At 49.0% G+C, this 27,850-nt stretch overlaps 1 protein-coding gene across 2 annotated transcripts; it reads right to left on the reverse strand.

Moving 5' to 3' along the window:
- B4GALT1 (beta-1,4-galactosyltransferase 1) lies at positions 1 to 27,850 on the reverse strand. 2 transcript variants are annotated; one of them, XM_032096244.1, is made up of 6 exons: positions 27,703 to 27,850; positions 14,372 to 14,607; positions 7,020 to 7,207; positions 5,467 to 5,589; positions 3,866 to 3,970; positions 1 to 3,287 (listed from the first exon to the last, which is right to left on the reverse strand). In XM_032096244.1, the coding sequence occupies exons 1-6, from the start codon at positions 27,833 to 27,835 to the stop codon at positions 3,152 to 3,154; spliced, it is 921 nt and encodes a 306-aa protein (XP_031952135.1). In that variant the 5' UTR covers positions 27,836 to 27,850; the 3' UTR covers positions 1 to 3,151. The 2 variants fall into 2 exon arrangements, with proteins under 2 accessions (XP_031952135.1, XP_031952134.1); XM_032096243.1 differs by lacking the exon at positions 27,703 to 27,850 and adding an exon at positions 27,136 to 27,466.

Genomic DNA, 27,850 nt, shown 5'->3' on the forward strand with positions numbered 1-27,850 from the left:
TGTTGTAAATGAAAATACTTTTATTTGACATTAATAGTAAAGAAGGAACATTGGATTACACATCCCTTGATATATAAATGATAAGAATGCAAAAGCAAAACCACCTATAGGAAACCCAGAAGCAGTCCAGTATACAAGTAGCATCCTGGGGAAAAGCAGCGTATCACGACACTCTCTCATGCCAACATGCAGACAGTCATCTCAAAGAATCCAAGCATTAGTGTTTCCTTTGGAGCTGTTTTTTCTGGGTTCCAACCGTTAGTTACATCAGTATCACTTTGAGTGTTTTCACCAGTAGGGGAGAGGAAAAAACACCACCCACCCTAGGACACAGTCAGAATTGGCTTCTGTGCAAGGTGTTTGTAGATGCGGCCCCTGAAAATCCCAGGGAGAGAAATTTCATGGCCAGGTCGAGTCAAGAGCATTTAATGAGTTTGACTGATACAGTTTACAGAGAGACAATGAGATCTAGAAATCACAGGTTAGCACCAAAGGGCAATATGAGTACAAAAGGTGGCTTCATTTCTTTACATGGCTTGTGGCTTTAGCACTGGAAGAGAAACTGCACAGCAGCTTCTTGCACTGCTAGTATCTCTCTGCTGAAAAGGGTTTTCAGGTTGCCTGATTTTCCAGTTTCCATTTCTTCCCTCTTTCAAGGCACATGTTGTAGAAACCTTTGATCACAACAGCCATCCCACCTCCATAACATTCAATAATTTCAGCATACAGCCAAACAGTGAGTTGTTGCACCAACTTTTTTCTAATGGTCAAAAAATCCCACTGCAAGGAATGCTCCCAGCGTCTCCCCCACCCGCCTGGTAGCAGGCAGACACCACTACAGCTGAAGGTCCCAATTCTTCAACTTACAAAAGGCTCAGCACAAAATTGAGGTGCTCTCGGCAAAGACGTGGCATTTTCAAGTACAGCCTTGATAAATTTTTGGTGGTGATCTGCTCCTATCTGTGGGAATGGGGCCCTCCTTCTAAGGCAGCTTTGGAAAAAAAAAAATAGTGCTCTCCTGTGTCTCCATTACTGTTATAGACTACACCCATGGCACTGTTTTACAGGTAGACATTTGACCTAATTTCTGTAAAACACATCTTGTACTCCCTTGCATTTTTAAGACCTGGAGCCCGATCTGCCAAAAGGACTACTATACTGTATTTTTTTTTTTAATGCAATGATAAGCACAAAGGATAAGCTCTTAATCACAAGCCTCCTTCCTTGCACTTTGCTCCTGCTCCACGCAAGCCCATCTTTGCTCAGCTCCCAGCATGACTGGAGCAGCAAGGCTAGCCAGAGCGAGCTTTCAACCAAAGGAGGGGAAGACTTTTCCAAAGTGAGACTGAAAAGGCATCTAGTATTTAAAGTCTCTATGCAGCCTGTGAGGCACTGCTGGCCCAAGAAAAAATGCACTGTTCCCTGGTCCCTGCAGGATCCCACCCCTGCAGTGCAAGGGCTCAGCAAAACCTTCAGGTCTCAAAAAATGCAACAAAAAACCAAACTAAACCAATCAAAGGGAAAAAAAAAAAAAAGGCAGTGCTGAAGATGATCCCCAATACAACAAGTGTCCCTGATTTTAACAGCCTTCAGCACAGGCCAAGGAAGTGCAAATTGCTGTGGTCAGAGCTGGTGGCAAAGTACTCACCAGAAGGAATTCAGTTCTCAGTTCTGAGAGCTTTAAGTCACTTAAACCAGCTCCCTGGGTGTCAGCACTCAAGGCTTTCATACACGGTCAAGGGGAGGAAAAGCAGGGTCTGTACAGGTGGTGCCCTGGTGCACTGACAGAAAATAGTACTGCAGAATGTGCATGCCCCTCAAGCCTGAGACAATCAGAAGGGAGGTTCCAGATAGAGGACACACATTGCAAACAGGCTTTAGGCAAAGAAAAATCATTTGGATGTCAGCCCTGCTGTGAGTATCTCAGCACCGCAGGAGATTTAATAGACAAATACGCAAACAAAATACATGGCTTATATATAATGACACACATGAAAAGCTTACTAGTCCAAAGATAAAGGAGGCTTTGAATCATATCCTATTACTGCACCCTAGTTTAATCTGGTATTAAATATACTGATTATGATATAAAAATTACTTTAAAAAGTTATTAAAATGTTACAACAACAACAAAAGTAATAAAAGATTTCAAGTTTTATGCACAACCTTGTAAAAGAAAATTTTGGTTTTAGGAAGCTTCAGACAATACTTAAATAGCGTGGTAACTTCCTACCACTGGTAACACATTAGCAAATTTTAAGGCCATAATTTAATTGTGCAATTAAATTAATCTTTATTTCAGGGAAAAAACCCCAACACCATAAACCCACCACTCTCTAAACTCCCCCACCTCCCCGAAAAAATCCCAGGTGGTGTTGTGCTGAAGCAAATAATCTCTATCATATCCAGAAGTAATGTTATCTGAAGCCAGTGGTTTTTAGAAAGGCCATCTGTATAGTTCCCACCCTATGCAGGGAACTCACCCACAAATTCTGGCAAACTGTCTCAACTCACTCAAAGCCTCTTTTGAGACTAAAAGAAATAATGACATTCATTGAATCCATACTTGATTGTTCAACACCTGCTCTGCACATAGAGGAGATGTTTGTTTTGGTCACGATGAGAAAAAAGTTGTATTATGCTGTCTCCATTAAAAAAATCTAATGCAAAGCGTAAACTTGGACAATTTTAGCAGCATTTTACAATCCTTCATAAAGTAAAACCGGGAATGAATTAAAAAGAATGCTTGCATGCACCTCATTCAAAATACCAAATGTCATGGGGAGTAACTGTTGATACATCACAGTCATAATCAGTAAAATTTGAGTCAAGCAATTAACTCAACAGGGGGAGTACTGCAGAAAATAGATCAGATTCAACATTTTCTGGCTAAGTAACTATTTACAACTCGTATGTACAGCTTCTGGACTTACAAAACAACAAGGAGCTAGAAAGTTGTGTAAAGTCAAGTTTGAAATTTTTAAGAAATTTAAAAAACGCACTTGTCCAACCAATTTGGAGACACTTTGGCATGCCAAAAGAGGCCTTTTTTTTTGGTTCATTGCAACTGTTATAAAACCAGCAGATATAATCCATCAGTGAGGCCAGATATCCTGGGCAATATAGGCAAGTCTCTGTTGTGTCTCTGATGTTAGCTATTGGGGGAGCCAATATCCACTGTGATCTTTGTATACAGAGGGTACTTGTCAGTTCTTAACACCTTGTAGGATAGTGTATTTAAGCCATCAGAATTCATGGTTTCCCTTGTGTGAGCAATTCGGTCAAACCTGCAGGAGGGGAAGAAAAAAAAGTGAGGGAGAGGGTGGAAACAACAAAGAAAGGAAAAAATGTTTAAACAATCTGATCTTTGCATGCCTCTCAGGAAACATCACAGGTGTTTCAAGAACAACCTGAGTATCAGTGCCATAAACATCCCAAGACGTGGCCAGCCTGAGCAGTGGGCCAAGGCATCCCTATGGGGTCAAATTTTAGCTAGAAGAAACAGCCAAGCTTTTAAATCACACAGGTCCTTTTCCAGTTCTGCACTAGAGCAGAGGTTTATACCCCAAAGACAAGCTGGAAACGATTGCTCGGAATCTAATTTCCTGCATTTAAGAAATAAAAACAAGAGGAGAGGCCTTCATGCTGTATTGCAATGCTGGGGAAAAGGTCTATAATCAGGTAATAAACTGGCAAGGGGAAGGTGGTAGCTTAATGGAGCAGGAGCAGAGAGCTCAGTCAGGGAGGATATGGCTGCAGCCTTTCCACATTCCACCTTTGTGCACGGCAAAGAGAAAGTCAAGCAGTCAGAGCAGCAAGGGCAGGAGGCGCCCCTAAACCTGCTGTGTGACAGGATGAGACACACCTCTCGGGGTTGGGTTCATTCTTCCTGTCCCGGGAATGCCGGATCATTCTGCACTTCCCAATGACCGCATCTGGACGCGATATCCCCATGCCTTTAAACACCAGCCTGTAGAAAGCAAGTACATTGAACACCCAATGGATGTGGGATGCTCTGCTGCACCTTCCACAAATAACCATTGGTTTTACCCACTTTTTTTTTGAGGAGGGATGTTACTCATGCACTTCCAGGCTTGCCAACACAAGGAAGGAAAGCCAGTCCTTCTCCACACAGACACTATCTATCATGGGGAGTAGAGACCTCCCCTGCCAACATCAATATAATTCACCACACCCTCACACTTCCATCTCCTCCAACCAACACCCAATGCCCACATTAACCTTGCTCCAGGCTGCAGACTCCAATTTGAGTGGGAGTCATCTACTTTTTAACCCATCTGGATAGGAGCCAGACAGAGCACTTAGTTTTCATGACGTGAAAGCTACAGCACTGGGGAAAACCAAGGTGAATGGTGGTGAAGCAGCATAAAGGAGACACATGGTTGGAGTCACAGTGGTCCCAGCTGGGACCTATTGGGTGAGGGGCAGCCCTTCTTTGTTTGCATGCTCTCTACAAAGCACCTGCACAGTTATTTCATGGATGCCTGTGATGGAAAGGTACTTGATTTCTTCTTTGCCTCTCCCTTTTCACTTCTATGTAGCATCTTCTGTTACTCAAAACCCAAGTGCCCCAAAAAGAAAGGACTGCCACCTTGCTCTGAATGCCCTGCTAGAAGGCTGTCCTTCTCTTGGTTTTTTAACAGAAGTGCAAAATCTCAGGAAGGTACAATTTTTTTTTGGAAGAGCCTTCCTGAAGCCTGGAAGAGCTCAGAAACCCCAGAGAAAAGATCACAGAGTGGTTTTGTCACTGAGAAACATGAAGGCAGCTTCCAAATACAAGCCCTTCATGATGATTTCTCTTAGTGAATGCTGTGGATATGTGAAGCTGTAAGGTACCACAACCCCATGTTCATTCTTCACCCTGGTCTTCGCAGCCTGCCCTGTGAGAACACCTTCCTCCTCTCCTGCAGTTCTGAGCCTTGCTCAGCATCCTTCCAGTCAAGCTCACATGGCTCACAGCATCATACAGAGCTGTTTACAGCCTGACAAGTGGAACTCTCCTGGGAACAAAGGGATCTGCTACAACGCTGCAGAGCCAAACAAATCATGGGCTGCATTGGGCAAGGTGGGTCAAGGTCTCATCCACCCTCCTGAATCTCCTGCTTTGAGCCAGTGCTGGGAGACCAGAAGCACACTGCTCCAGCCCATGCACTGGTGTGGATGCCTGTGAGGCTACAGGGAGAATGAACAATGGGAGGGAGAGGGCACAGGGCTGGGACTTTTCCAACCAGACCCACTCCCCACCGCATCTTGGGAGCTGAGAAATGGGGTGCCAGCACCCAGCAGGAACATGTTCTTGCTGAGCCAGCAGGTTGCCCACACACCACCTTCACCTCCTGGAGAGGTGACACCCCATGTCCCCCCATACCCAGGTGAGAGCAGCAGGTCTGTGTTCATCCCCACCCTGAATGTACCCCAGGGTGCCAAGGAGGAAAATGTATTTACCTGTTATAAATGTCATCATCTTCACCACCCCAGCCCCAGTAATTGTTTGGGAACCCATTGATCTTTGTGAACTGCTCTTTGCTCAAGGCAGACACGCCTCCAAAATACTGATTGTAAGGCAACCTGGAAGCAGAGAAAAGAGCACATTAGAGGAGGAGAGGTGCAAGCCAAGGGGCAGCCTGCCTGCCTAAAAAGGGCTTGCTGTTGCCCTTCACCCAGCCCATACAGAGCCAGCACCCACTGCAAGGCACCTTCCTGCCACAGGGATACCCTGGACTCAACTGAGGGAGGGTGAACTGGGGGCGAGTCAGTCCCAAATACATCTGAGAAGTATTTTGCAACTGGAAGTAGCTGCAACCTTTTACTAAGCAGCACGCTGTCCTCAAAGGACAGGCTGAGATGTGTATCACCTCAACAAAGGCGACATGAATGCCATGCGAGTGGCAAGAGCTCAGACAGCCATTGGATGGGCCGCAGAGCTTTCTCCTCCTGCAGCTCTACCACTCACCTCCACACTCCTTAGTGCCCCAAAAGGAAGCTTGGAGCCCAAAACTGAGCTGGCAGTGTGACCTTGCATACAGACAGCCAACCAGCTCCCACTTGAAACAGGGGACAATTCACCAGGCGATTGGGGAGAGATGAAATTCAGACCGACCCAGAGCGTAACAAGAGGGTTCACACAGGGATTACCAGGACCTAGTACAGACTTGTCTCTGCCTTAACAAGCAGTGGAATCCCCAGGGCCATGCATTTCTGTTTTAAGTTTCACCTTAGTGAAAGAAAGACCTGCAGCTGCTGCAGTGCCAGTGGCAGTCCTGCTCCAAGCAGGGCTTGGGTCTGGAGTGGAGACATGTAGGGACCCTGCCAATACCACCACTGCTATAGCTTTAGCACTACTGGCCACCACAGGGTCACAACCAGTTTTCACTTTGTAGATGAGATTTTAAACTCCCCGTTAGGCATTTGGGACAGGGAAAAAAAAAACAAAACAAAAACCAGAAAGGAAAAGCAAGACACGTTTTTGTTCGGAACAGCTTGCTGAACCCAAATGTATGCTGCAAGAAATTCACTTTGTGCTGCTCTCACATACCAGGGCAGGTCTCTCAGTGGCATGAAACCAAACAGCCAAAAAAATTTTGTCTTGCTCTTAAAATAGTGTCTGATGCAGTCTTTTTAAAGCTGCACATAATCCTCACTGTGTGAGGGCGTCTCACTTTTCAGACAGGGTGGAAACACTAACTGTCTTCCAGCTTCCAGACTGAAACACAAGAAGGGGTATGTGGCCATCTGCAAAATGAAGGGAGCTTAGCTCTTCCTCACCCTACGTTTCACCTTCCAGAAGCTGTGAATTTTAATAAACTGCTCAGCTGCGTTTCTCTGCCTGGCTCCCCTGCAGCCACCCACTCCCTGCAGGGACCTGCACGTTAAGACAGGCTTTTGGGGAGATGCTTTCCCATGCTTTCAGTGGTGGGCGGGGATGTGTAACACTGTGCCTGCCCTGCAAGGCTAGCAGTGATATTAGGAAAAAGATGCCACTCCAAAAGGTGTCTCACCGAAATCCAAATTTATCCATGGATACAGAGAGGTGCCGTGGCTGGCTGTAACATTTGTAGGTGTTCCTGTCATCCATGGGGATGAGGTCTACATCACTAAACACAAAGCAATCATAGTCATACTCCTTCAGGGCCTCTGCAAATCCAATATTCAGCAGTTTAGCACGGTTAAATTCTTCTTCTCCATCCTAATTTAAAAACAAATAAAAACAGTTAAGTGACTTAAATTTGACAGTTGATATCAGCAGTTTCTTACCTGTTGCCAGATGCTGGTGTTGCTGCAGAGGGCTGACATGCCTCCGATGGACTGAGCTCGAGCCCAAGCCTGAGCCCAAGCACTGCTCTTGCAGCACCCATGGCATGTTTGCAGCAGACCTCCCCTGACCCCAAATGCTGCCTGCAGGACAATGACACCTGGGACAGCCACAAACCATGGGGGCAGGAAAAACGGCTGAGGAAAGGTTGGACCCAGCTCAGCTCCCATCTCTTGGTGGGAGCCCCCAAGAAGGCAGTTTTGATACCATACTGAGCGGTCCCTGTGTCCTGCTCCGCGCAAAGCCATTTAAGGATTGAATTTTCTGATACAGGACAAGCAGGTGGGGCTTCCTGGAGCAGCAAAGAAAAGCAAAAAGAGGTGAGCTCCTCTGGAAGAAGAGACTCTTGCTACAGAGAGAAACACTGGCAGTGATTTATTTAGCTTACAGCCATGACAAAGGACCATGGACCAAAACCTTGCTGTGGCCAGAATTTCAGCACCCTCCTCCTAAGCTCTGCCACAACATGGCTGTGAGTGGCTGAGCAATGTGTGAGCACACGCCAGACCTGATCTGCAAAGCATGAGACGGCACCAGGAGCCAAGGTCTGATGCTCTGCTGCTCACCTCTGACCCTCTGCCAAGCCCTGGGCAGCCATGCACGCACAGGAGTAGGATGCTCCCTGGGCCCCGGGAAGCAGGTTCAGCACGTGGCTGAACACACAGCCTTGGTTACTGGATGGCAGGCCAGCACGAGCTGCTGCCTGCAAGGGGTACGGCTCAAGAGATGGATCCTGCCACTGCTGCGGTGGCACATCCCCTTCTTTGGTGCTCTTCCACTACTGTTCATCTGTCCTGCAGGCCTTGATAGAAAAATGAAATCAGGAAGGCTCTCAGCTTGATGGGAAGGACCTGAGCACAGCTGACACTACAGCAGGGCATACTCATCCCAGGGCAAGCAGCTAACAAAGGGACTGGCAGAGAGCAGGGCAGGAAAATCTCCACTTTCCTCCCCAAGCAATGAAGCACCTGAGGAGAACCTGTTTGGCCTTTTTCAGGCAGAAACATATCAAAAGCACATGTGGATTTGGGCACAAGTACAGCTCACAGATTGCTGCGTACTTTGAAAAGCTAAAAAAATCATACCCACAAACTCAGGAATACTGGTGGTTTGAGAGTAAGGATTTTCAATCCAAGATGCCACTCTGCAGCAGCAGCTTCCTACCCAAACCCTGTACAAGGGAACAGAGCAGGTAGAAAGAAACTCATAGGGCTTCGCTCAAATATACTGAAGGTTTTTGCCAGCCTGGAAACCAAGACTGCCAAATCCATTCTACCTTTAGTTCTCCACGCTCTCGGAGCACTGTCAATACAAAGGACTCCCCCACTGTGCAAGCCGTCCCCCCCACCCTGCACTACCCACACCTAACATGGGATGCACATCAAGGACGGATAAAATACTGTGCACAAGGAGCAGCACCTTAAAACACCACATCCTCTGTAAAAGCTTTACCTGGTTAATAAACAATCATTTTGGTAACTGTTTCATCCAGACTGGTTAATGGATCTGCTGCTGAAGAGCCAATTCGGGTTCTTGAAACAGCCCCAAGTATATTCCAAATGAAGGTTTTAAAATGCAAGTGTCAAACCAAAGTTTTCAAAAGCATTAATCACCTGCCTTGGGCATAAATGACTTCACAGGGAGGAGTAAGCTTTCATGGAAGAGGATCTGAGCAAATTCTCAGCATCCTCACCCAAAGCAAAAGGGTTCACATAATAATAAGGTGGTGGGTGGATGATCACCACCATGCAGAAAGTGAGAGCAATGAAAACTTGAGTACAGAAAATGAAGGGAAGTGGAACAAAGAGGCTGGGGAGAGGAAGCGGCTGAGGTCATGAGATAGGAGGGTTTTCTTTCCCCAGCAAAGGGGTTTACCAGCCCTAACTGCCCAGCACCCCTCAGGTCCCACGGTACCAAACTCAAACTTGGCTCCAAGGTTCCGAGGGGGACTAGTCCTGGTGCTGGTGCAAAGTGCTATGTGCTCACACCTCAAAGCAACCATTGGACCAGTCTAGGAACTCATTTCATACCCTTTGGCTGCTCGTTTCCTAATGAAATTCAAGGCAAAGGGCACTTCACACCGATTTTGTTACCAGCAGAGGCTCAGCTGTAATTAACCAGTGCCTTTGGGTAGCCTCTAACTCTTCCGGGTTGACACATGGAAATTAACAGTGCTATGAGGAGCTGTGTTTTTAAACCTCTCACCAAAAAACCTCAAAGCACAGAGACTTTTGCACCAAGAGCATGCGGGATCCTTCCTGCCACTTCACCCACAGGACCCTGGCAGAGTTCACACAGGAGCCCTGTGCATGGAGAGGGATGGGACACAGGGCAGACACTTCACGTGGGCATTGCCACTCTACTCCCAGATGGCCGCACAGCTCCACGCTCCGGCATCCAGAAGACTTGGAAGAAGGGAACCACAACTAATACAAGAAAACAAAGAACCCTCTCCAAGCCATTTCTTAGTAACTTTATAGCGAGCACGTAGCTCATGCAGCAAACTTTGCAAGGCTGTTATCAGCTGTGACTGCTTTGAGGGCAGGAGGGTGGTTTTCTGTCCCAGGAGATACGTGGGGCTTTACTGCACGTATTGGAACACAAAAAGACTGACAAGAGGTTTTGCTTTTTGCAGAAGCTCTGTTTCTTTACCTAAAGTAATGTAGAAGCACTGGTGTGCTTGTGATATCTGAGATTCAGATCTCTCAAAACTCACAGGCACGCTGCAGGCCGCCATCTTTAACTGATCCCAGACATTTTGGAAAAAAAACCCAAACAACAAACCAGAGCTGTGAAAACTTGCTGTGCTGACATTCCTTCCAGGTCAGCACAGAGTGCAGTACCCACAGGTGACCTTTGAGAAAGCAGATAAAGCAGAATTGGAAAAACCTCCATCCCTCACCTCTGCCTGGCAGCTTGTCATCTCATGGATGCTGCTATTTGTCACAAAGAAATGGATTCGTTTGGCCTTGCTTGGACAGAGGAGCATTATCCTGAAGAGCAAGGCAGTGCACAGGGGACTGCTGGTTTGACAATGCACTCAAGCACCAGACATAGCCTCCATGCTTTCATAGGCTTTCAGCCAGAAAAGCTGTAGTCCAAGCACATTTTTGCTATTTTCTTTTTCCTGACAATTTTTTTCCCAATGTTCTTGTTCTGAAACTTCGCCCATGTCTGAGTTCAGTGCTGGTGCCCAGCACCTGCTTCTGGCTCCTGAATTAACTCTCTCTGTCACTCCCAGAACTCACTGCTGCCTCAGTCCTGCAAGGTCTGACACCAACTCCTGCTTGTACCTGGAGGTGAATGATCAGCCTGAGCAGAACAACATCCAGGCTTTTTTACTTCCTATCCCTTACATCAGCTGACTCTGGTTTGTTGAGCCGGACCTACCAAAGGAGGGTTCCTTTTTTTTTTTTTAGTGCTAAACAGAAAAAAATCGAGGTTTTTGGAACAGTTACTCAAACTAAAGGGGATGCAAACCAGTAAGAAGCCACATGTCCTAACTTCGTTCTGCCTTCCACATCCATGTAGGAGGCAGCTCTGTGATTCCTCCTGCAGATGGCACAGATGACCTGTGCCTGCCATCTCTTCCACCCAGATCCTACACTCATCAGGTCTCAGGGAGGTGATGGTGAGGATGCATGTTACTGGCCAAGGAGGAGAGAGCCATTACTTCCAGTGGGGCTTGCTAGCTACATCAGGGATACACCGAGACAGCCTGAACCGCACACGCAATGTCCATGGGAAAGTCCTTCTTCCAGTGGACTTGACCAGGCAGAAACAGATTTCCAGAGCCATAGAGAGATACCAGGAGATACTTTGGTGTTTCTCTGTGGAAGGGTGTTTTGAGCCTCAGCACAATTACACTGGGCAGTGGGAGAGAGCAGCCACAGTGGAAACTTGCCTCCCCCGCCACTGCAAGGCTAAGCAGGGGCTGAGCACAATCCCCTCCTTTGCCCACACACCTGATACCCTCTGCAAAGTAACATGAATAAGAGTGATGCCCCAACCACTCCACACTCACACACACACACATACCTCTCTGGAAAATTGCTACCAATTCACTACAAATAGCACCAGGGGCCAGTGGAAAATGGTTGAACAACTGCCCAGTTTTCAGGAAATTGGCCGAGTCTCCCGTTTCCCAAACTTTAGTCTGGCTGCATGGGCATTTACATGGGCTGAAATGCAGAGAGAATATTAATTTCTAGACCTGAGCATCTGTGTGGCAATGGCCGCAGGTGCGGGAGGGCACACGGATAATGGTGGCAGTGAGTGAGGCTGAGGGAGATGCTGCAAATTCATCACTTGCGTGGCATTGATGGGCGCTGGGCAGAGTGTGCCCAGCTGTGTGTCCTCATTTCAGGTTTACCTGAAAAATCCTACTGCAGCTACTCCACACACCAGATTTGGGTTTTTCTAGGGGTGGAGTGTGCAAGGTGAAACATAATACATATTTTCCACTGGCTCCTGTTACATGCCAGACATTTTACAAACATTATCCCCTTGACTTCAGCCAAGTCCTACTCAGAGGCATTCAGACACACAAGAACAGCATGGTGGAGACACAATGGACTTGTGACAGAAACACATTGCGCTGAAAGGAAGAAGTTTGACATTACCAGTGCAGCAGTAGCAGGGCTCAGCGCTCCTCTTTCTTTCTATGAGATGCGGAGCACAGAAGAGCATGTAGGCAGCGTGTAAGAACCAGATCACACAGTAATTCTCCTTGCTTCAGTGACTGCTTTGATATAGACAGGATTAACAAGTAAAGGTAATATTTCCCCACTAGAAGGAAAAATAAAATAAAAAAAATAAAAAAAAAAAGGAGGGCAGATGCAAAGGGAAGGACAGACAAGAAAAAGAGAAAAGCAATTGTCAAGACAGCAGAGAAATAAGACTGTTTTCCTACTGTATTTCTGGAAGAATTAACACATTTTCTGCATCTCTCTCTATTCAGTGTTCCCCCTCACCCTTGGGAGATGCATCCAGCAGGTTTACTACCACTGACCACTCCAGTCCTTCTAGACACAGCTAATTAGAGGCATTTAGAAGGAGAATGTTTATTTTACAAATCAAGCAGTCTTACCTGCTAACCTACATCTGCTGGATGTGGCCAGGGCATATATACCCTGCATACTGCATTTCATTCTCACTCAAACTATGCCCAAGGGATAGCACCTGAGAAAAAGCATTTACTTCAAAAACTTCTGTGAGAGTTAACTGTAAAGCAGACAGCCCTAGTGCTGGAGAGCAGCACCACAGAAGAGGAGTAGCCAGCAACACAGGGCAATGCAAGCCAGCATGCACTATCACAGCAGCAGCGGGGACTCCAACCGGGCTTCGGACACTGCCTGCCTTTATGGGCACCGGCACTGCTTTCCTCACCCTGGAACACCACCGATGGGGAAACGCCGCACACAGCTGCACTGCCAGCTCTTCGCAATGGAGATGGCTGCTCTCCCCCAGGTGATGCCCCAGACGATGGGCAGGCAGCTCTCACAGCTGGCAGGAGCTACATCCGCCTGGGAAAGCAGCGGCCCCTACCGCGGGACCACTGCTGGAAGCCACACCTCACCCTCCCTTCCGAGCCTCGCTCAGAGCAGGGAGGCACTGTCCAGCCGCCGGCACCACCGGCCCCCCACCAGTGGGGACGCAGCTCAGCCAGCCCTGTGGCACCCACAACTTGCACGGGAAAATGCTGCACGTGCAAGGAAACGCAGCCCGAAGGATGGAGGGCAGCGGCTGGCCCCGCGTTGCTGCACCGCAGTGGCAGCAGCTGCTCCTTGAGTTACACAGGAAGGGTTTCCTTACAGGGCTCAATTCTAGGGCACAGTGTGCCAGTCCACATGCTGCAGAAATGCCTTGTGTCCTCACCAGTGTGGCTGCCAGGCCACAGACACCAAACCATCTTGGCTGCTGCGCTTGGAAACTATTGCTAATCCGCAGAAATCTCTTTTGTGCCGATCTCTGGCACCCTGGAAATGAGCAAAGTAAGAGAAATTGTAGTAATGGAGTACCAGTTTTCTCTCTCGGGATAGGTCTCCCCCTATTTTCAAGTCTGTGATGAAATGCATTGCTTGGGTGACCATTTTAAATATTCATGGTGTTTGATATGCCCAAACACACCAGCTGATCCAAGCAGAAGTTTAAGGAGTTAACATTTAAAGAAGCATGCTATTTCATCTCAGTTCTTACTGAGCTGAGAAAACAGGATATAAATATAGATCTCCAAGAGAGAAACTGCAGTGGGATTGTCCAGAAGGTGCTCTCTGCTGGGGCTCTCAGAACTGCATCTGCCTTTTTCACCCTGCATCCTGTACAAATGCCTGCACATTTTAAACCTTTCCAAGGGTGAACAACACTCACTTATTTAAACACCATTATGCTATAAATTAAGACAGCTTGTCTTGAGTGAAATGTGCATTTTTATGCCTTTTGTTTAAAGGCCACCAGATATCAAGGAAAAAAAAAAACCAAAACCAAAAACCCCAAGAACCTCCCCTTGACTGCTTGTTTCTTTTCTGTTCTGTTCACCGTAAGGCAACCACTTACCTGCCCCACTGCCAGAGCTTTGCTTTCTCCATCCTGACTTTGTGCACTAACATGAATAGAAGGTGCTTGATAAAGTGAAATCCGACACACTTATGGCACATCCACTACCAAACTAGGCATTAATGCCAACTTGTCACCTTAAAAACCTCTGCATGCCATTCTGGCAGCAGCTGGGAAAAAAGGACATTTGGAAAGAAATATTAAATTGGGTTGTGCTATTAGGAATTTTTTTTCCTTCTCATCAAGTGATTTCTTTAAGCAGGAGCTCTTAAGAGTGAATTGTACCTGAGATAAAGAGGGGATCTCAGGTTTTCCATCAAAAGCATAGAAGCAAATTTTTTTTTCTTTTGTTTTTTCTTTTTAAGCAACCTTATCCCTGCCTGCCAACCTACTGCTGTTCAAAGTAAAGCAACCATTCCTCTATTTTAAGGGGCATGGGCACTGTTGTGACAGCTGTATAAAAGGTTGTCTCTAGCATCTTACCTGGTTGATAACATACACTCCATAATCTAGTTGCTGCCTTTGGAGAATTGGGTGCAGGTAATAGAGCCAGTACTTCAGGTGCTCCTCTCGGTTCCTGAATGGTATGATTATTGCTACTTTCTGAAGTGCTATACAGTCCTTCGGAGCAAAACGACCTCCTGCTTTGACCTCTGGGTTTATTCTTGCCACTTCTTCCAGGTTTACGGGCTGGGAAAACTCCACACGTAGTGCACCAACTGGAACAGAGGCATAACACAAAGCAAATTAACACACACTATCTATTTCTCTGAGCACACATCCTTTACACACATTTGGGTTTTGCTTGGGTTTGGTTTTTAAGAAACAGCTTTTGGTCCCAACACAATCCCAGCAGTACATGGAAGTGCTGAAGCTTGGACCATCCATACCCAAAGCAACCTCACACCACCATTCAGAGCAAGCCCACAAACACTGTGACCTCTTGGTATCAGAACCCAGTGGAGTCACTAACACTGAGTCCTGCAAATCCTGTAATCTGTGTGGCCAACCAAGAGCTGTGCTCCCATTGGAACATGCACCGCAAAACCAGCCTGAAGTGTTGCCTTCTGGGCTCTCACCCACCTCAGGCAGCCCAAGAGTCAAGTACTTAAAAAATAGTTCTGCTCTCCTGCCAACAAAATCACCTATGGCTAGTCACATGCTAAGTGAATAAAATCCCCTTCCCATTTTTTTTCCTTAGAGATATTTTCAGTGCTCTGAAGACATGCCCCTTATTTATTAAAAGTTCTGTATTAGAAATACTAAAAAACCCGTATCCAGATTGGCCTTCAGGTTGGCAATTCCTGCTGATTGTTTCAAAAATGGCAAGTTTTGAAACTGTTGAAACAATCTGTGCCAAAACCTATGGTTAAAACTGAGAAGCCCAGGTGGCACCAGAGGGAACCCTCTCAGAATATCCAGGCTGGCCCTTCTATTTGCTTCCAGCTGCTCCAGCACCGACGGAGTGACTCACCACACACTCACCACAAAAGCCTAAGGAAGGGCCTCTCCTGCTGCCACGTCCTGCCCCCAGCACCAGCCAGTTAACAAACTGCACTTGGCACAGGCACTCATCTCTTGCTAAAGCCTCTGCAGCAGGGGGGCAGTTGCTGAGGACCCCCTGTGTAAGGCATAAAGTATTGGCTATAAATACCAGAGTGGGGATCACCCCTTAAGGATTTGGCGGCTGCACCCTCCTCCTCTCCTCCATTTGGGCGTGCTTGAGTGTCCTACAGCTACCACCTCACATTTGTTGCAGAGACCCCCAGGTCCCCAAGGGGGAGTACACTGCCCTGGGGGAGTCCCTTGAAAAGGGGCACAAGTGATTGATTTATGGAGCTCAAAAAGGCAGTGGCTGTCACCATCAACCTTGTGTATTCTGCAACACATGACTACTGAAAAAAGCAGAAATAATGCTCCACACTCATGGCTCGTTCCCTGGTTGTTTAGAAGAAGCAACTTCGGTTTGGTTGTGCTGCTTCACTGTGTGCTCACTCACACTGGAGAGGACAAGGAGGAGACTGGCCAAGCTGACAGCGGTGCTCAGTGTACCTCCAGAGGCAGCAGGGAAGCTTTGCTGCACGGTGCCTGCACAGTGGCAGGATGCAAAGGGATCTCCTCATCTCTGCATTTTGCACTGGTTAAATGGGCAAAAGTTTCCCTCTCACACGAGAAGGCAGTGATTTCTCAGACTCCATGGGCACTGGGATCAGTCTGCCCATGCTCTCAGCACTCCAGGAATTCCCAGCTGCACCGCTGACATGTCTGCCCAGTTCTGCACCCTCTCTGCCCCACGGCACAAGCTGGGCCCTGTGGATGCCTGCCCTGCAGCTGCAGGGCCAGGGCCAAAGCCTCTCTGCTCTAAAGTCTAAATGTGGCTTGCAGGGAGAGCTCAGAAGGTGCTCTGCAGCAGAAGGAAGAGGCAAAAATTGGAGGAACTGGGGCAGGAAGGAACACGCAGTGGAATGACCGGGACTGGGGCTCAGTGGTGTCAGGATCAGGGGCCAGGCACAGCCACCCTCATGCCTATGGGACAGGCAACATATCAATGAGGCCAGAGGTGGCAGGAGGGCGAGACGGTGCATAGCTTCCTCTGAATCTGGGGACTGTTTCCACACCATGGTGGTGAGCATTTTCCCAAAACAGCCTGTTGCCCCAACCCAGTTCCATGCCCACTTCCCCCACCTGTCCCTGTGCCCATCAGTGTCACCTCCACTAGGAGACCAGCACTCAGAGTCAGGATGATGCTACACTTTTGTGATTTTAAAACAGCAGAGGGCATTGCACTGGGCACAGTTCACCTAACTGGTCACAGCCAGCAAACAGCATTATGTTGGGCATCTGTGCCCAGGGACTTTATTTTCCTATCCTGCTGACACCTGGTTGCCAGCAGCAGGGCCAACCCAGCGGGATGCTGCAGGAAGCAGAGGGACAGAAGCAACACGTCCCCCCATGAGGCCCTGCCAGCCTGGTCCACTGCCAGGCACTGTGTGGCTGCTGTCCCACCAAGCAAGCCCCTTCCTGTGGGGACAGGCTGCTCTGTGTTCCCAGTTACTGGATTCTTCTCCCAGTTGCTGCTCCCAAGAAGCAACTGCGAGCCCCATCAGACCAGAGAATGCTTTCTGGTTTAACAAACAAAGGTTCTTTTAATGTCTCGAACCCACTCAGTGTAAGGCGGGAGGAAATGAAAGTCTGCCATTTAGGTGAATTTACTGAGGAAATCTCCCACTAGTGACTTGTGAGCTCCAGCTGGGCAAGGACAGCCACAAGCGTTTGGAACTGCAAACAGCATTTTGCAGGCTGGCATCCAGCAGCCCCTCAAGGCGAAACGTGGACCACTCATCCTGCCAGCACTCACTCTTGCTTGCCTTATGGAGACTGGAACATTGGCAAGGAAAAGATTGGAGTAGAAAACATATTCATTGTAAAAAGCAGCTGCAGAAGGCAGAGATTTAACAATTTCGTAATCTTGAAGGGCATTGGTGATAAATGATCTCTATTGCTCCAACCTCCTCCTTAATAAATCAGTTTTAAGGGCAGCACACCTCGCAAATACTGCCCTAAGGGATGCAGCCAACATGCAGGTCAGTGAGGAGCTCCCAGGCACCAGTGCCATCCATGTGCAGCAAGGCAGCCACTTCTGAGACAGGCTGGACACAAATCACTCAGTTAATACATTCACTGAACACAAAACCAGAAAAAAAGCTGAATAGGCTGTTTTGAAATACAGAATGACTAAAACAAACTAGACTTCATAAAGCCATGTGGCTGACACAAAGAGCAGCAACATACCACCCACTGCAAATTGACACTTTCAGTTCATTTCCCAAGCAGGACAAAGCTAAAGCCAAATCCACAAACACACAGGCTCTCCAACTGGTGAACAGAGTCACAGTTCCAGTTACTAATTTTAAATCATTTTCACTGAAATTTGACTACCTGGATAGCAAGCAGCCCTAGGGCTGTTGTTTCCCAAGGATGGTGACTCAGGATGTAATCTGCAATGCCAAGAAAACATGCAAAGTCTGCTGCAAGTGCTGTCCTGCCTGTCAAAACTGTATCCCTATCTGTGTTTACTAGGTAAACTTTCCAGCTCGATTCACTCCATCTGAATCTTTTCTGCTTCTGTTCAAGCTGACTGCCTGACATAGGAGTCACTGTATACGGAGTCCCTTATAAAAACAGACAGGCATGACAGCACTGTGTGGACTTTTAGCTCTGGTCACCCCTACAGCCTGGCATCTGTAGTCAGATGCCTGTTGGGCTCAGCATCACAAAGCTCCAACACAGCAGCTTCACGAGCCTCCACTGTGTATTTTTAGCAAAATAAAACCTCGAAAACATAAATAAAGCAACTGCAGGAAGCTTGCAAAAGAACACAAAAGCACAGCATCACATCAAAACATTTCAGAGTTTGTAAAAGGAGGCTTTAGCTGGCAGTGGCCGGGTAAGAGAGATACACACACCAAAAAAAGCCAGCCCACTCCTGCCCCTCACCTCTGACACTCAGAAGCATTTCTGCTCACAGGGAAGGTGCACAGGAAAAGCCAGGGGGCATTATGCTGCTCACAAACAGGAAGCAGCTTCTCACACAAAGCAGAAAGTGAGGCTTGCAAAAGGCCAGAGATAGTGCAGTGCTGGAGCCCCAGGAGCCTGTCCCATAGCGCTGGTCATTTTCCCGTCCCCACTTCCCAAGGGCCATGCCTGCCACAACACCTTAACCTCCGGCCATCTGAGGCTGCCAGCACACATCCTTCCTGGTGCTCATCCTGCTGATCCAAATGAGAGGACCCTCACACAAGCAGTCCAGAATCCACTCAGCCTGATGCTATAATAAATCTAGAGACTACTTGAGCCTCCCTAGACCAAAGGGAGCTATCTAGGGAGGCTCTAGGGAACATATTCCCAATACCAGAAGTGTTGGGCAAACGCAGGCAGCAATGTCTCGCAGGGCCAGAAGCATACTCATGCATCCCTACAGGGGCTGCAAACACCACACTTCATCCAAGAAGGTGGGAGCAGGTGATGCAACAGTATGGGCAGCCCTGGGGGACTCAGGCACGACAGAGTGGGGGAACCCTTTTCTTCAGAAGGGCAGTGTGGAGGAGAAGGAGATAGGAAGGAGGGAAACTGGTCTCATGGACAGGCTTGAAGTGATTCAGCCATCTGAATCACCCTCCTGAGAGCTTCACTGGGAAAACAAGCAAAATCCACCTGCATGCTTTAAGCCAGGCATCAGTCTCAGACATTTAATTTAGTGAAAATGAAAGCAAAAACATGTGTCAGCAGTTGGAAAAAGGCTCTCCCAAAGCAGAGCCAAAAAGAACATTTCCATGGCCCTGGCCGAGAGCTGGGCACTGTTCTCCATCTGCTGAGCCGTGTGCACACCCGCACTGCCACACTCAGACAATCCTCATACGAAAGAAAAGCTGGAAAAGAGGAGCAGAGCTCACAAGAGGCAAAAAAACCAAACAACCCTCTCTTTGCAGAGGCCCAGCAGAAAAGGGAAGGAAGGGCTCGTCAGCCACACCAAGCCCGCCTTGACGCGGAAAAACAATATCAGCTCCGCCCCAGAAAATGTGAGAGCAAGTTCCCCCACCCCAGGCTGTGAAGCAGAGCTGGACCCCAGCGCCACATGGCAGCTCCATGGCGGGCAAGCAGCTGCATCCCACAGTTCAGCGAAGCAGTTATTTCCTCTTAAGGTCATTAAAATAATTTCCCATCAGCTAAACTTCAAAGCTGTGCCAGCACCTTTTCAGGTGACACCAGCCAGACTCAAATAATGGCTCAGGCCCATGGTGGGGGGATGGGGCAGCCCCCATGTCCCTTGCCCATCTGGGTCTCCCAAGCAGAAATGTCCTGGCATGCAACCCACTGGCCAAAATGGCCAACTGGCTGGCAGCCGCTGCCTCTTGCTGCCTGCAGCCATCGCTCCCCTATGAGAGCTTAAAGAAAAAATTCCTTGGGTCTTTCTAGAAATATCCCAGTCACAAAAAAATGCCCTCCCAAGGGCTGGGATACATTTCATTTGGCTGATCTACACTTGTGCAGTTGCATACTCCCACAGATGTTAGCTATGCCAAGGCAAGGGAAGCCTGCTACATGGGCTCATCTCCTGTCCTGGGCAGGCTCACACAGTGCCTGGCATCTGCAACTGTGGACCCCAAGGAAACAGGCTGAAAAAAATGAGGATGCATCACATGTGCTAGCAACATTGGGTCTGCATGAGTAACTCAGCAACTACAGCCAGAGAAAAATTTTTCTTAACCCAATCCCCTGCACTGCCTGTTCTAACATAAGGTCTCACACTAGCACATGGCATCTTGAAAACAAAACAAAAAAAAAAAAGGGAGACAGTCTTGTTGATGGAGGGTACTTCTGGGAGAGAAGCAAAGTCCTCCTTGATGGCTCAAATCCAGTGCACGCTCACTGAGGCGGCTTTGAACTGCCTCCCTTCGAGCCAGGCAATCTGCATGTGATTAGCTCTTCCCACCCGCCACAAAATTAAATTCCAGGCTCTCTAACAGCAAGCTACAAACAAACAAACAGGCACGGATCAGAAAAAGGCTGAGCAGCCATCAGCCAGAAACCCCACACTGTGCAGCAGGATGGGATGTGTGGACAGGAGCTCTCCCGGGCTGAGTGGTGTCCCAGGCCCGTATCTCTGCCAGTGGCAGCCCCAACTCACAAGGCAACACCCCCAACCCCTCTCCCTTGCCCCATCCCATCCTGCCTGTGGCATGTGCACCTGGATTCCAGTGCTGCCCCGGGGCTGGGGTGTGCTCCCCATATAGGTGGGGGAGCGCCAGGTGCCAGGTGGGGTGGAGGTGTGTCTGTCTGGCTGAAAGTCTGCCAGGGTTTGTGCGCCCCAAAAGCACGAGTTGCTGCCAGCGTCGGGGAGCGCAAGAGGTGAGGATAGCAGCAGGGTCTGGAGACATGGCTGCTGCTTCATGTGCTGCCCTGGAGCACACAGGTTTGTGGAAACCCATCCTGTAAGGCCTTTACAGGGCCATTTCCAGATTCAGCAAGACAGGTTTGCAGGTAACTTGTCTCTTTGCCCTCAAAGCAAGTCCAGTGACTCCCCAGTCTGGGGAGATGACAAAAGCAACCCTCTTTCAGACAAACATCTGCAGAGGGCTTGGAGACTGAGCTCCCTGCAGCTCAGCTGCAGCTGAAAGACTGTTGGGAAGGCTGTTTGCCACGCCCCTGGCCATGGCCACTGTTCAGTGAAATCAGCACCTGCAGTGCAAATCCAATCAACACCTGGCTCACCAGGCACCTCTCCTTGCAGGCAGGGGCTCTAGGCACTGATTTGCACAAAAGAAAACACTGTCCCAGTGGGGACAGGCTGAGCAGCAAGACCTTCTCGAACCCAAAGAAACAGGAACAAGCTGGACATTGACACTGCTCCATTACGTCCCCCAACACCCCAAACTTTTGGCTGCATCACTGCAGTATTGCTGTGGACTGGTTGGTTTTGTCCCCAAAACCAAACCCCCCTTCTACCCTGCAGAGAAGGGTGCAGAGGAGGGAGCAGAGCAGTGGCTGCAGGATGCTGGCTAGAGAGTAGTGTCCACTGGTGAGGAAAGGAGGTGAGCAGTGCAGCCCAGCAGTGCAGTGGAGCCCAGCTGCCCAGCAGCTCCTGCTTGCGAGGCCATCAGACATAGAGCACCTCCCTACTGAGGACTGTGCATCCCCAGCACCCTGCCCTTTGGGGAGGAGAGGGCCCTCAGGACAGGGAAAATGTCCCCTATCTGCTGAATGAAGTCAGACTAAGATGCTCCACACCAGAGGAGGAAAGTTAAAGAGCTTAACTGAATTCTGCATCCAAGTGCAGTTTTGGAAGCTGCAAGTTAATCTGTCTCTTTCCAAACACAAACTTGGCCTAATTTCCAAAGAAGCTAGCTATTGCTTCAGATCAAGGCTGGCAGAGAAACAAGCATGTTATAAAACACTACATGCACGAGACAGAAAACTTTCCTTTTCTCCTCTGTCTATTGTGCTGTGTCCCTGAAACAGCTGCTCTCCAGCACAGCACAGTACCTTTCCAAGTTATTTTGCAAGCCTAATTACTCCTTGACCTCCACTTTCACCAGAGAAGAGGATGCTAGGGATATTCTCCTCACAGAAGCTGCTCCCTTGCCTGCCAAGAAAGCCTGTGCTTCAGAGGTATGATGTGCTCCCAGCCACACAGATAGATAGCTGTGGAGCTGTTGGTGGCATTGCCAGGATCACACACCTGCTCCCTGCCAAACATCTTAAGCATATTCTTTGGAGAAGTTTTAACAGTTTCTCAAACCCTCTTTTGAAGCCAAGAAAGCTTAAATTTGAGCAAACTGATTCATGTGTTAGCTTCCCCCCCTGCTGCCCTCTCCATGCTCTATTTTACTTTTTCCAGAGGGACACGACACAACCTCCAGCACCAAAGCAGGCAGGAGGGAACAGAGACTGGCTATATGAAAAAGGTTAAAAAAAGGCAGGTCCAGGTGAGAAAGGAAAGGGAGATGCTACATGTAAAGCAAATGTTGTCTCCACTGCCTGGTATTGAAAGTAACCCCACAGATTCAGAAGCCCTCAATTCCTGGGTAGAAACCTCCCACAGCAAGAGAGCCCATGACTGCAGGTGGGCAGCGTGACAGGATGACCAGACCCCAGGCATGCCAAAACTACCAAATCCCTCTGGCACTGCCACCACTAGAAGTCTTCCTAAAAAATGGTGGGTTTAGCATCTCTTAGGTTTTCACCCTCTTGCCCCAGTTTTGCCCTTCTAGGATTCTGCCAGTGGTAAAACATCTTCTACCTCTGCCCACACAATGTCCACATATACAGGGGCCTCAAACTACATTATTTATTAATCTCAGGCAGCACATAACCTCTAAACACTTCTGTAATACAGACACTAAGCATCACCACTGATTTTACAGGCTACCTCAAAGCATCAGAAAACCCTCATCCCTTATCTTCAGCATCAACAGTTTAGAGCACTTGCTTGTACTGACTACAGAGGCATCAGAAACAGTGCATTGAAGAAACAGCCTGTGCCATAGGTCCTCCCCTCCCTGAGTGACAGCTGCTCACCTACAAGCTGGCCAAAGGACTTTTTTTCTTTCAATCCTTGTTTTTTTAAACATGCCTCACTAACATGGAAGGGGGAAGCACCAGTTTATATCTAGAACCCTGACATCTTGGAGAAACAGTTCTTCTTCTCATATGCCCAAGATCCCTGAGCAGGACTTGGGGGTGCTGGGGGATGAGAGGCTGGACATGACCCAGCCATGGGCACTCACAGCCCAGAGAGCCAAACGTGTCCTGGGCTGCATCCAAAGCAGCGTGGGCAGCAGGGGAGGGAGGGGATTCTGCCCCTCTGCTCTGCTCTGGTGAGACCCCACCTGGAACACTGCATCCAGCTCTGGGGTCCCAGCACAGGAAGGACAGGGACCTGTTGGAGTGAGTCTAGAAGGACACCAAGATGGTCAGAGGGATGGAGCACTTTCACTATTGAAGACAGGCTGAGAGAGTTGGGACTGTTCAGTTTGGAGAGGACAAGGCTCTAGGGAGAAAACAAAGCTGGAGAGGCACTTTTTACAAGACAGTGACAGGACAAGGGGCAATGGCTTTTAAGTGGAGCAGGTTTAGATTAGATGTTAGGAAAAAATTCTTTACTGTGAGAGTGGTGAGGTACTGGAACAGATTGCACAGGGAAGTTTTAGATGGCCCATTCCTGAAGGTGTTTGTTCAAGGCCAAGTTGGATGGGGCTCTGAACAACTTGGTCTAGGTAAAGGTGTGCATGCCCATGCCAGGGAGTCGGGATTGGATAATCTTTAACATCCCTTCCAACCCACACCATTCTATGACATCCCAGGAAACAGCCATTTTTAAACCTTAGTGAAAATGAGTACATCTCTAATGGTTTGTCCCTTGGACAATGCACTGGTTCATACGTTAACTTACATTTTTGTTTTGTCAATATCCTTTAATTATTAGTGTTCAGGGTTATTTAGTCTAAGCTTAAACCCGGGCATGAAAAGCTATTAAGACAGACATCTGACTGCAATATTTAGCGCACTTGGATGAACTTTCCCAGAAGATGCTCATGGCAAAAAGGGCAAGAGCACATCTTTTATGTTTGTTATCCCAGCCACACCTGTTGTCTAAATGGGGGTCAAAAATGGCTAAGGAGACAGCTGTACTCTAAAATAACTTCCACAAACACATACACTCAGCTGGGCAGGACTTGAAAATGACATCCCAGAAATACAGATAAGCCTGTCCACGCAATGCTGCTTTGCGGACTTCTGGCTGCTTTAATATGAGCCCTTTTGGAAAGGGATCTTACAGCCAAAGAATCTGACCCCTTGTGCACACCCTCCTTAAACCAGCAGGCATGTAACTACCCCAACACCAAAATACAAAAACCACATGGAACTGGTAGAAGAAACACATTTGACTGTTTTGAAAGCGCTTAGGCCAACACACATACTACTTCTACAGAGCAATTTTTTAATTAAAAAAAACTCAACCAAAACCAACACCACGATACCCTTCTGCAGCTCCTAAAGAATGCAACAATTTAGGGAATGGACACCTGCAGGAAATACCTGGATTTACTTGCTTTTACGATTCTCAGAGAAGCCAGAATTTCTTGGAATTCTTGAAATTTTACTGCAGCAAGCAGGCTCTGCTTCTTGATACCCTGTTTAAGATACTCACTGGCATGCAACTCTAAACTGGAGCATAAATCCAAAATGCTTCTATTACCTTGTATTAGAGAATTTCATAGCTGGTAAGGACTTTCAACTCAAAGCTGAATTATAGTATTAGCCCAGTCCTGATTTATTCTTTTAAATTATAAATAATGGCAAGTGACCCATAAAAGCATATTTAAAATTTGGCAGCTTCTTGTAAGAGATTAAACCTCATTCAGCTAATGCATTTGTTGCAGAGCCAGACAGCAGGGATTGTAAACTACTCTCTGAAGACTGCTAGGAAGAAAACTGTGGGCCTCTGAAATGAGTACCTGGCTATTTTACCATTCAAAAAGCCTGAGCAGTTCAGACACACATATCCTGTGTGAGTCATCACATGCTTCCCAACAACGATGGGGGAGGGGCAGGCAGGAAAGAAGTTAAAAAATAGAATTATGTATGTTTCAATAAACTTCGGTTTATGCTCAGGAAATTGAGCTATTGGAGCTACCTGTTCCCATCAGAGCACTTCCCCACGGCTTTGGGAATACAAGAATCACAGGATGGTTCCTGCTTTTTAAGTTCATACTGATAAATGAGTTTTGAGCTGAGAAAGAAGGATTTCTGAGTTCTGGGTGGGGAAATTAAATGTCAGAAATGCCCACAAAGTGCATGCCACTCTACTCCTCACAGTGGCCTTAGAGACACATGAGATGCTGATCAGGGCAGACTCGGCTCTGACCAACATGTGAGGCACAACACAATTGTTTTACAAATGCTGTTTGCTACCAAAATCTGAAAAGAACAGGGGAAAAAAAGAACAAACAGTTTCTCACCTACATGCTGGCTATAAATCTTGAGGCTGTGACGATGCCAGGCTGCTTGTGACTGCACCACCCCACAAATACTGAAGGTAACACAGCTAGAAAACATTTGCCTACTCTACTGTAAAGAACTATTTTTTACGTGGCCCTGTAGCTCTCGACCATCTGTAACCATTACCAGTAGCTTCATATGGCCTTTGGCAGATTCAGTGAACTGCACTGAAGATGTTACAAAGATGATTTAAAATATCTTAAATGATCCTTCAGCGACTAACGCCAATAACACTTTGAATCTTGGGGTCACTAAGAGCATTTCTCTAAATTCCAAGCATTTCCAAAGCACATGACTCGCTCCTGACAGGATCGGACTAAGTGGAGACCATTCAAAGCAAAGCCATTTTCATAAAGTGCTCCCACATCCATGCTCTGAGGACAGGCTTGCCCAGCCACTTTCAACTTAAGTGATGGAGGGGAAAAAAGTGAAAGATACAAATCAAAGACTACAACACAAAACACAGCAGAGTTTCTTTTAGCGACCTCAAAACCGCCCTCCTAAAATAACAAACCAGTCATTTGTAATTTAGATGCATTGATCCATAAACAGCTGACCAGCAAGCGCCTAGAGAAAAGACGAATTTTTGGGTCGGTTTTGTAAACTGAAAACCACAGGTAGCTTCTCTGAAGTCTTCTCCTCTGTTGTGATCTCTGGTAACAGAGGCACCCATGCTAAAATGGCACACTTGGTGGATGAGGGAGATCATTCCCAAGTTCAGGGGTCCAAGGTGTGGCCAGGCTACTGTCAGCTGGCATGCCAGTAGGTCACGGTAACAAATCCTACCTACACCACAGGAGTGTCTGTTCAAAAAGCAGAAGTTACAAACAGCGAGTTGGGTGAGAAAGTCTTTTAAAGGGATGAAAAAATCTGAAATTCCCCTTGTCCCCAACTCTGCCTTGTGACAAAGCCAGCAGATCAAAACAGGTCTAGGTCATCACGTAATAAAAATGAGACCACCAGCAGGCTACAAACCCGCCAAGATCCTGCCAGCATGCCAGCACCCAAGAGGTTCGGGAAAAGACCTATGGGGAGCATAGTGCATCTACAGTGCAGATAAAACACACGCCAGGCTGCCACGTATCACGGTACTGCATCACAGGACGTACCAAATACGTAGAAAGCGCCGCTGGGATGCATAACAACTGTACTCATGACCCTGCCTCGCAGCCCATTTTAAACCCGTGCCGCTCATTCAGCAGGTCCGCGGACACAGAAAGGCTGCGAAAAGCCTGCACAGCGCAAACAGCCCTCCTGAGCCTTCTCGTGGCATTGCGCAAGAGCAGCACTTCGGGTAGAGTTCCCAGAGGAAATTACCCAACCTCGACGACAACCAGAAAGAAACCTAGCCGGGCGGGGTGGGAGCGCTTCGCGAGAGCGACGGGGCTCCGCTCGCCGCTGCCGTGCCCGGGGCAGCATCCGCGCCGCGCTCCCCCCGCGCACCGGCTCCCCGGGGATTCTCCCACAATCCCCCTCCGCCGGCGGCACACGCGCGAGCAGCCCCGCCGCTGTCACACCGCGCCCGCTCCGCGGGGAGAGCCCTCACGGGCGCACCGGGACCCGGCGGCGGCCGCCCGCGCCTCCTCCCCTGCGGCCAGGGCGGGGGCGGGCACCCCGGGCGGCGGGCGGGGAGGCGGCGGGGCCCCGTGCCCGTCCCCCCGAAACCCTGCCCGGACGGCACTCACCGAGCAGCGGGGAGGGCTCGGGGCAGGGGCCCGGCGGCGGCGGCGGCTCGGCGTGCGGGGGCCGGGCCCGGGCGGCGGGCGGCGGCGGGCGGGAGAGCGGCAGCGAGAGGTTGGCGGGCGGCGGACGGCGCGGCGGCGGCTCGGGGCTGCCCGGCGGCCCCAGGGCGCTGCCCGCCAGGTAGTAGAGCAGCGTGGCCGAGAGGTGGAGGGCGCAGAAGGCGACGAGGAGGCGGCAGGCCCGCTGCAGCGAGGTGCCGGGCAGCGACGGCTCCTTCATGCCGCTGCGCTGGCGGGGAGCACCGCCCGCCCCGCTCCGCGCCGCCGACGGGGGACGGGGCGGTGGCGGCGGCGGCTCCGCCCTCAAGAGGCGGCCCCGAGCCCCCCGCCCCGCCCATCTCCGCCGGGAGCACCGGCGAGACCGCTGGCGCCGCCCGGCCCAGGCGTCCGCCTCCCGTCCCCGGCATTCCGCCCCGGCCCCCCGCCCGTCTCCCCCGAGCCCCGGGGTGGACAGCCCCGCCGCTCCGGCCGGCCCTTGCGAGCGCACCCCGGCTTGGCTGGCTCTCTTACGCGGTGCCCGGTGGCAGTGTGCTGGAACGGTCCCTGGAGCAGCCCCCAGAAGCGCAGAAGCACCCCAGTAGCAGAGGGTGTAAGTGGCAGCAGCGAGCTGCTGCGGGGCAGCGAGGGCTGCGTTTGTATCCATGCCCTTTGGAGGGCT

This window comes from Corvus moneduloides, chromosome Z (assembly GCF_009650955.1).
Source record: "Corvus moneduloides isolate bCorMon1 chromosome Z, bCorMon1.pri, whole genome shotgun sequence".
In the NCBI taxonomy this organism is placed as follows: Eukaryota; Metazoa; Chordata; class Aves; order Passeriformes; family Corvidae; genus Corvus; species Corvus moneduloides.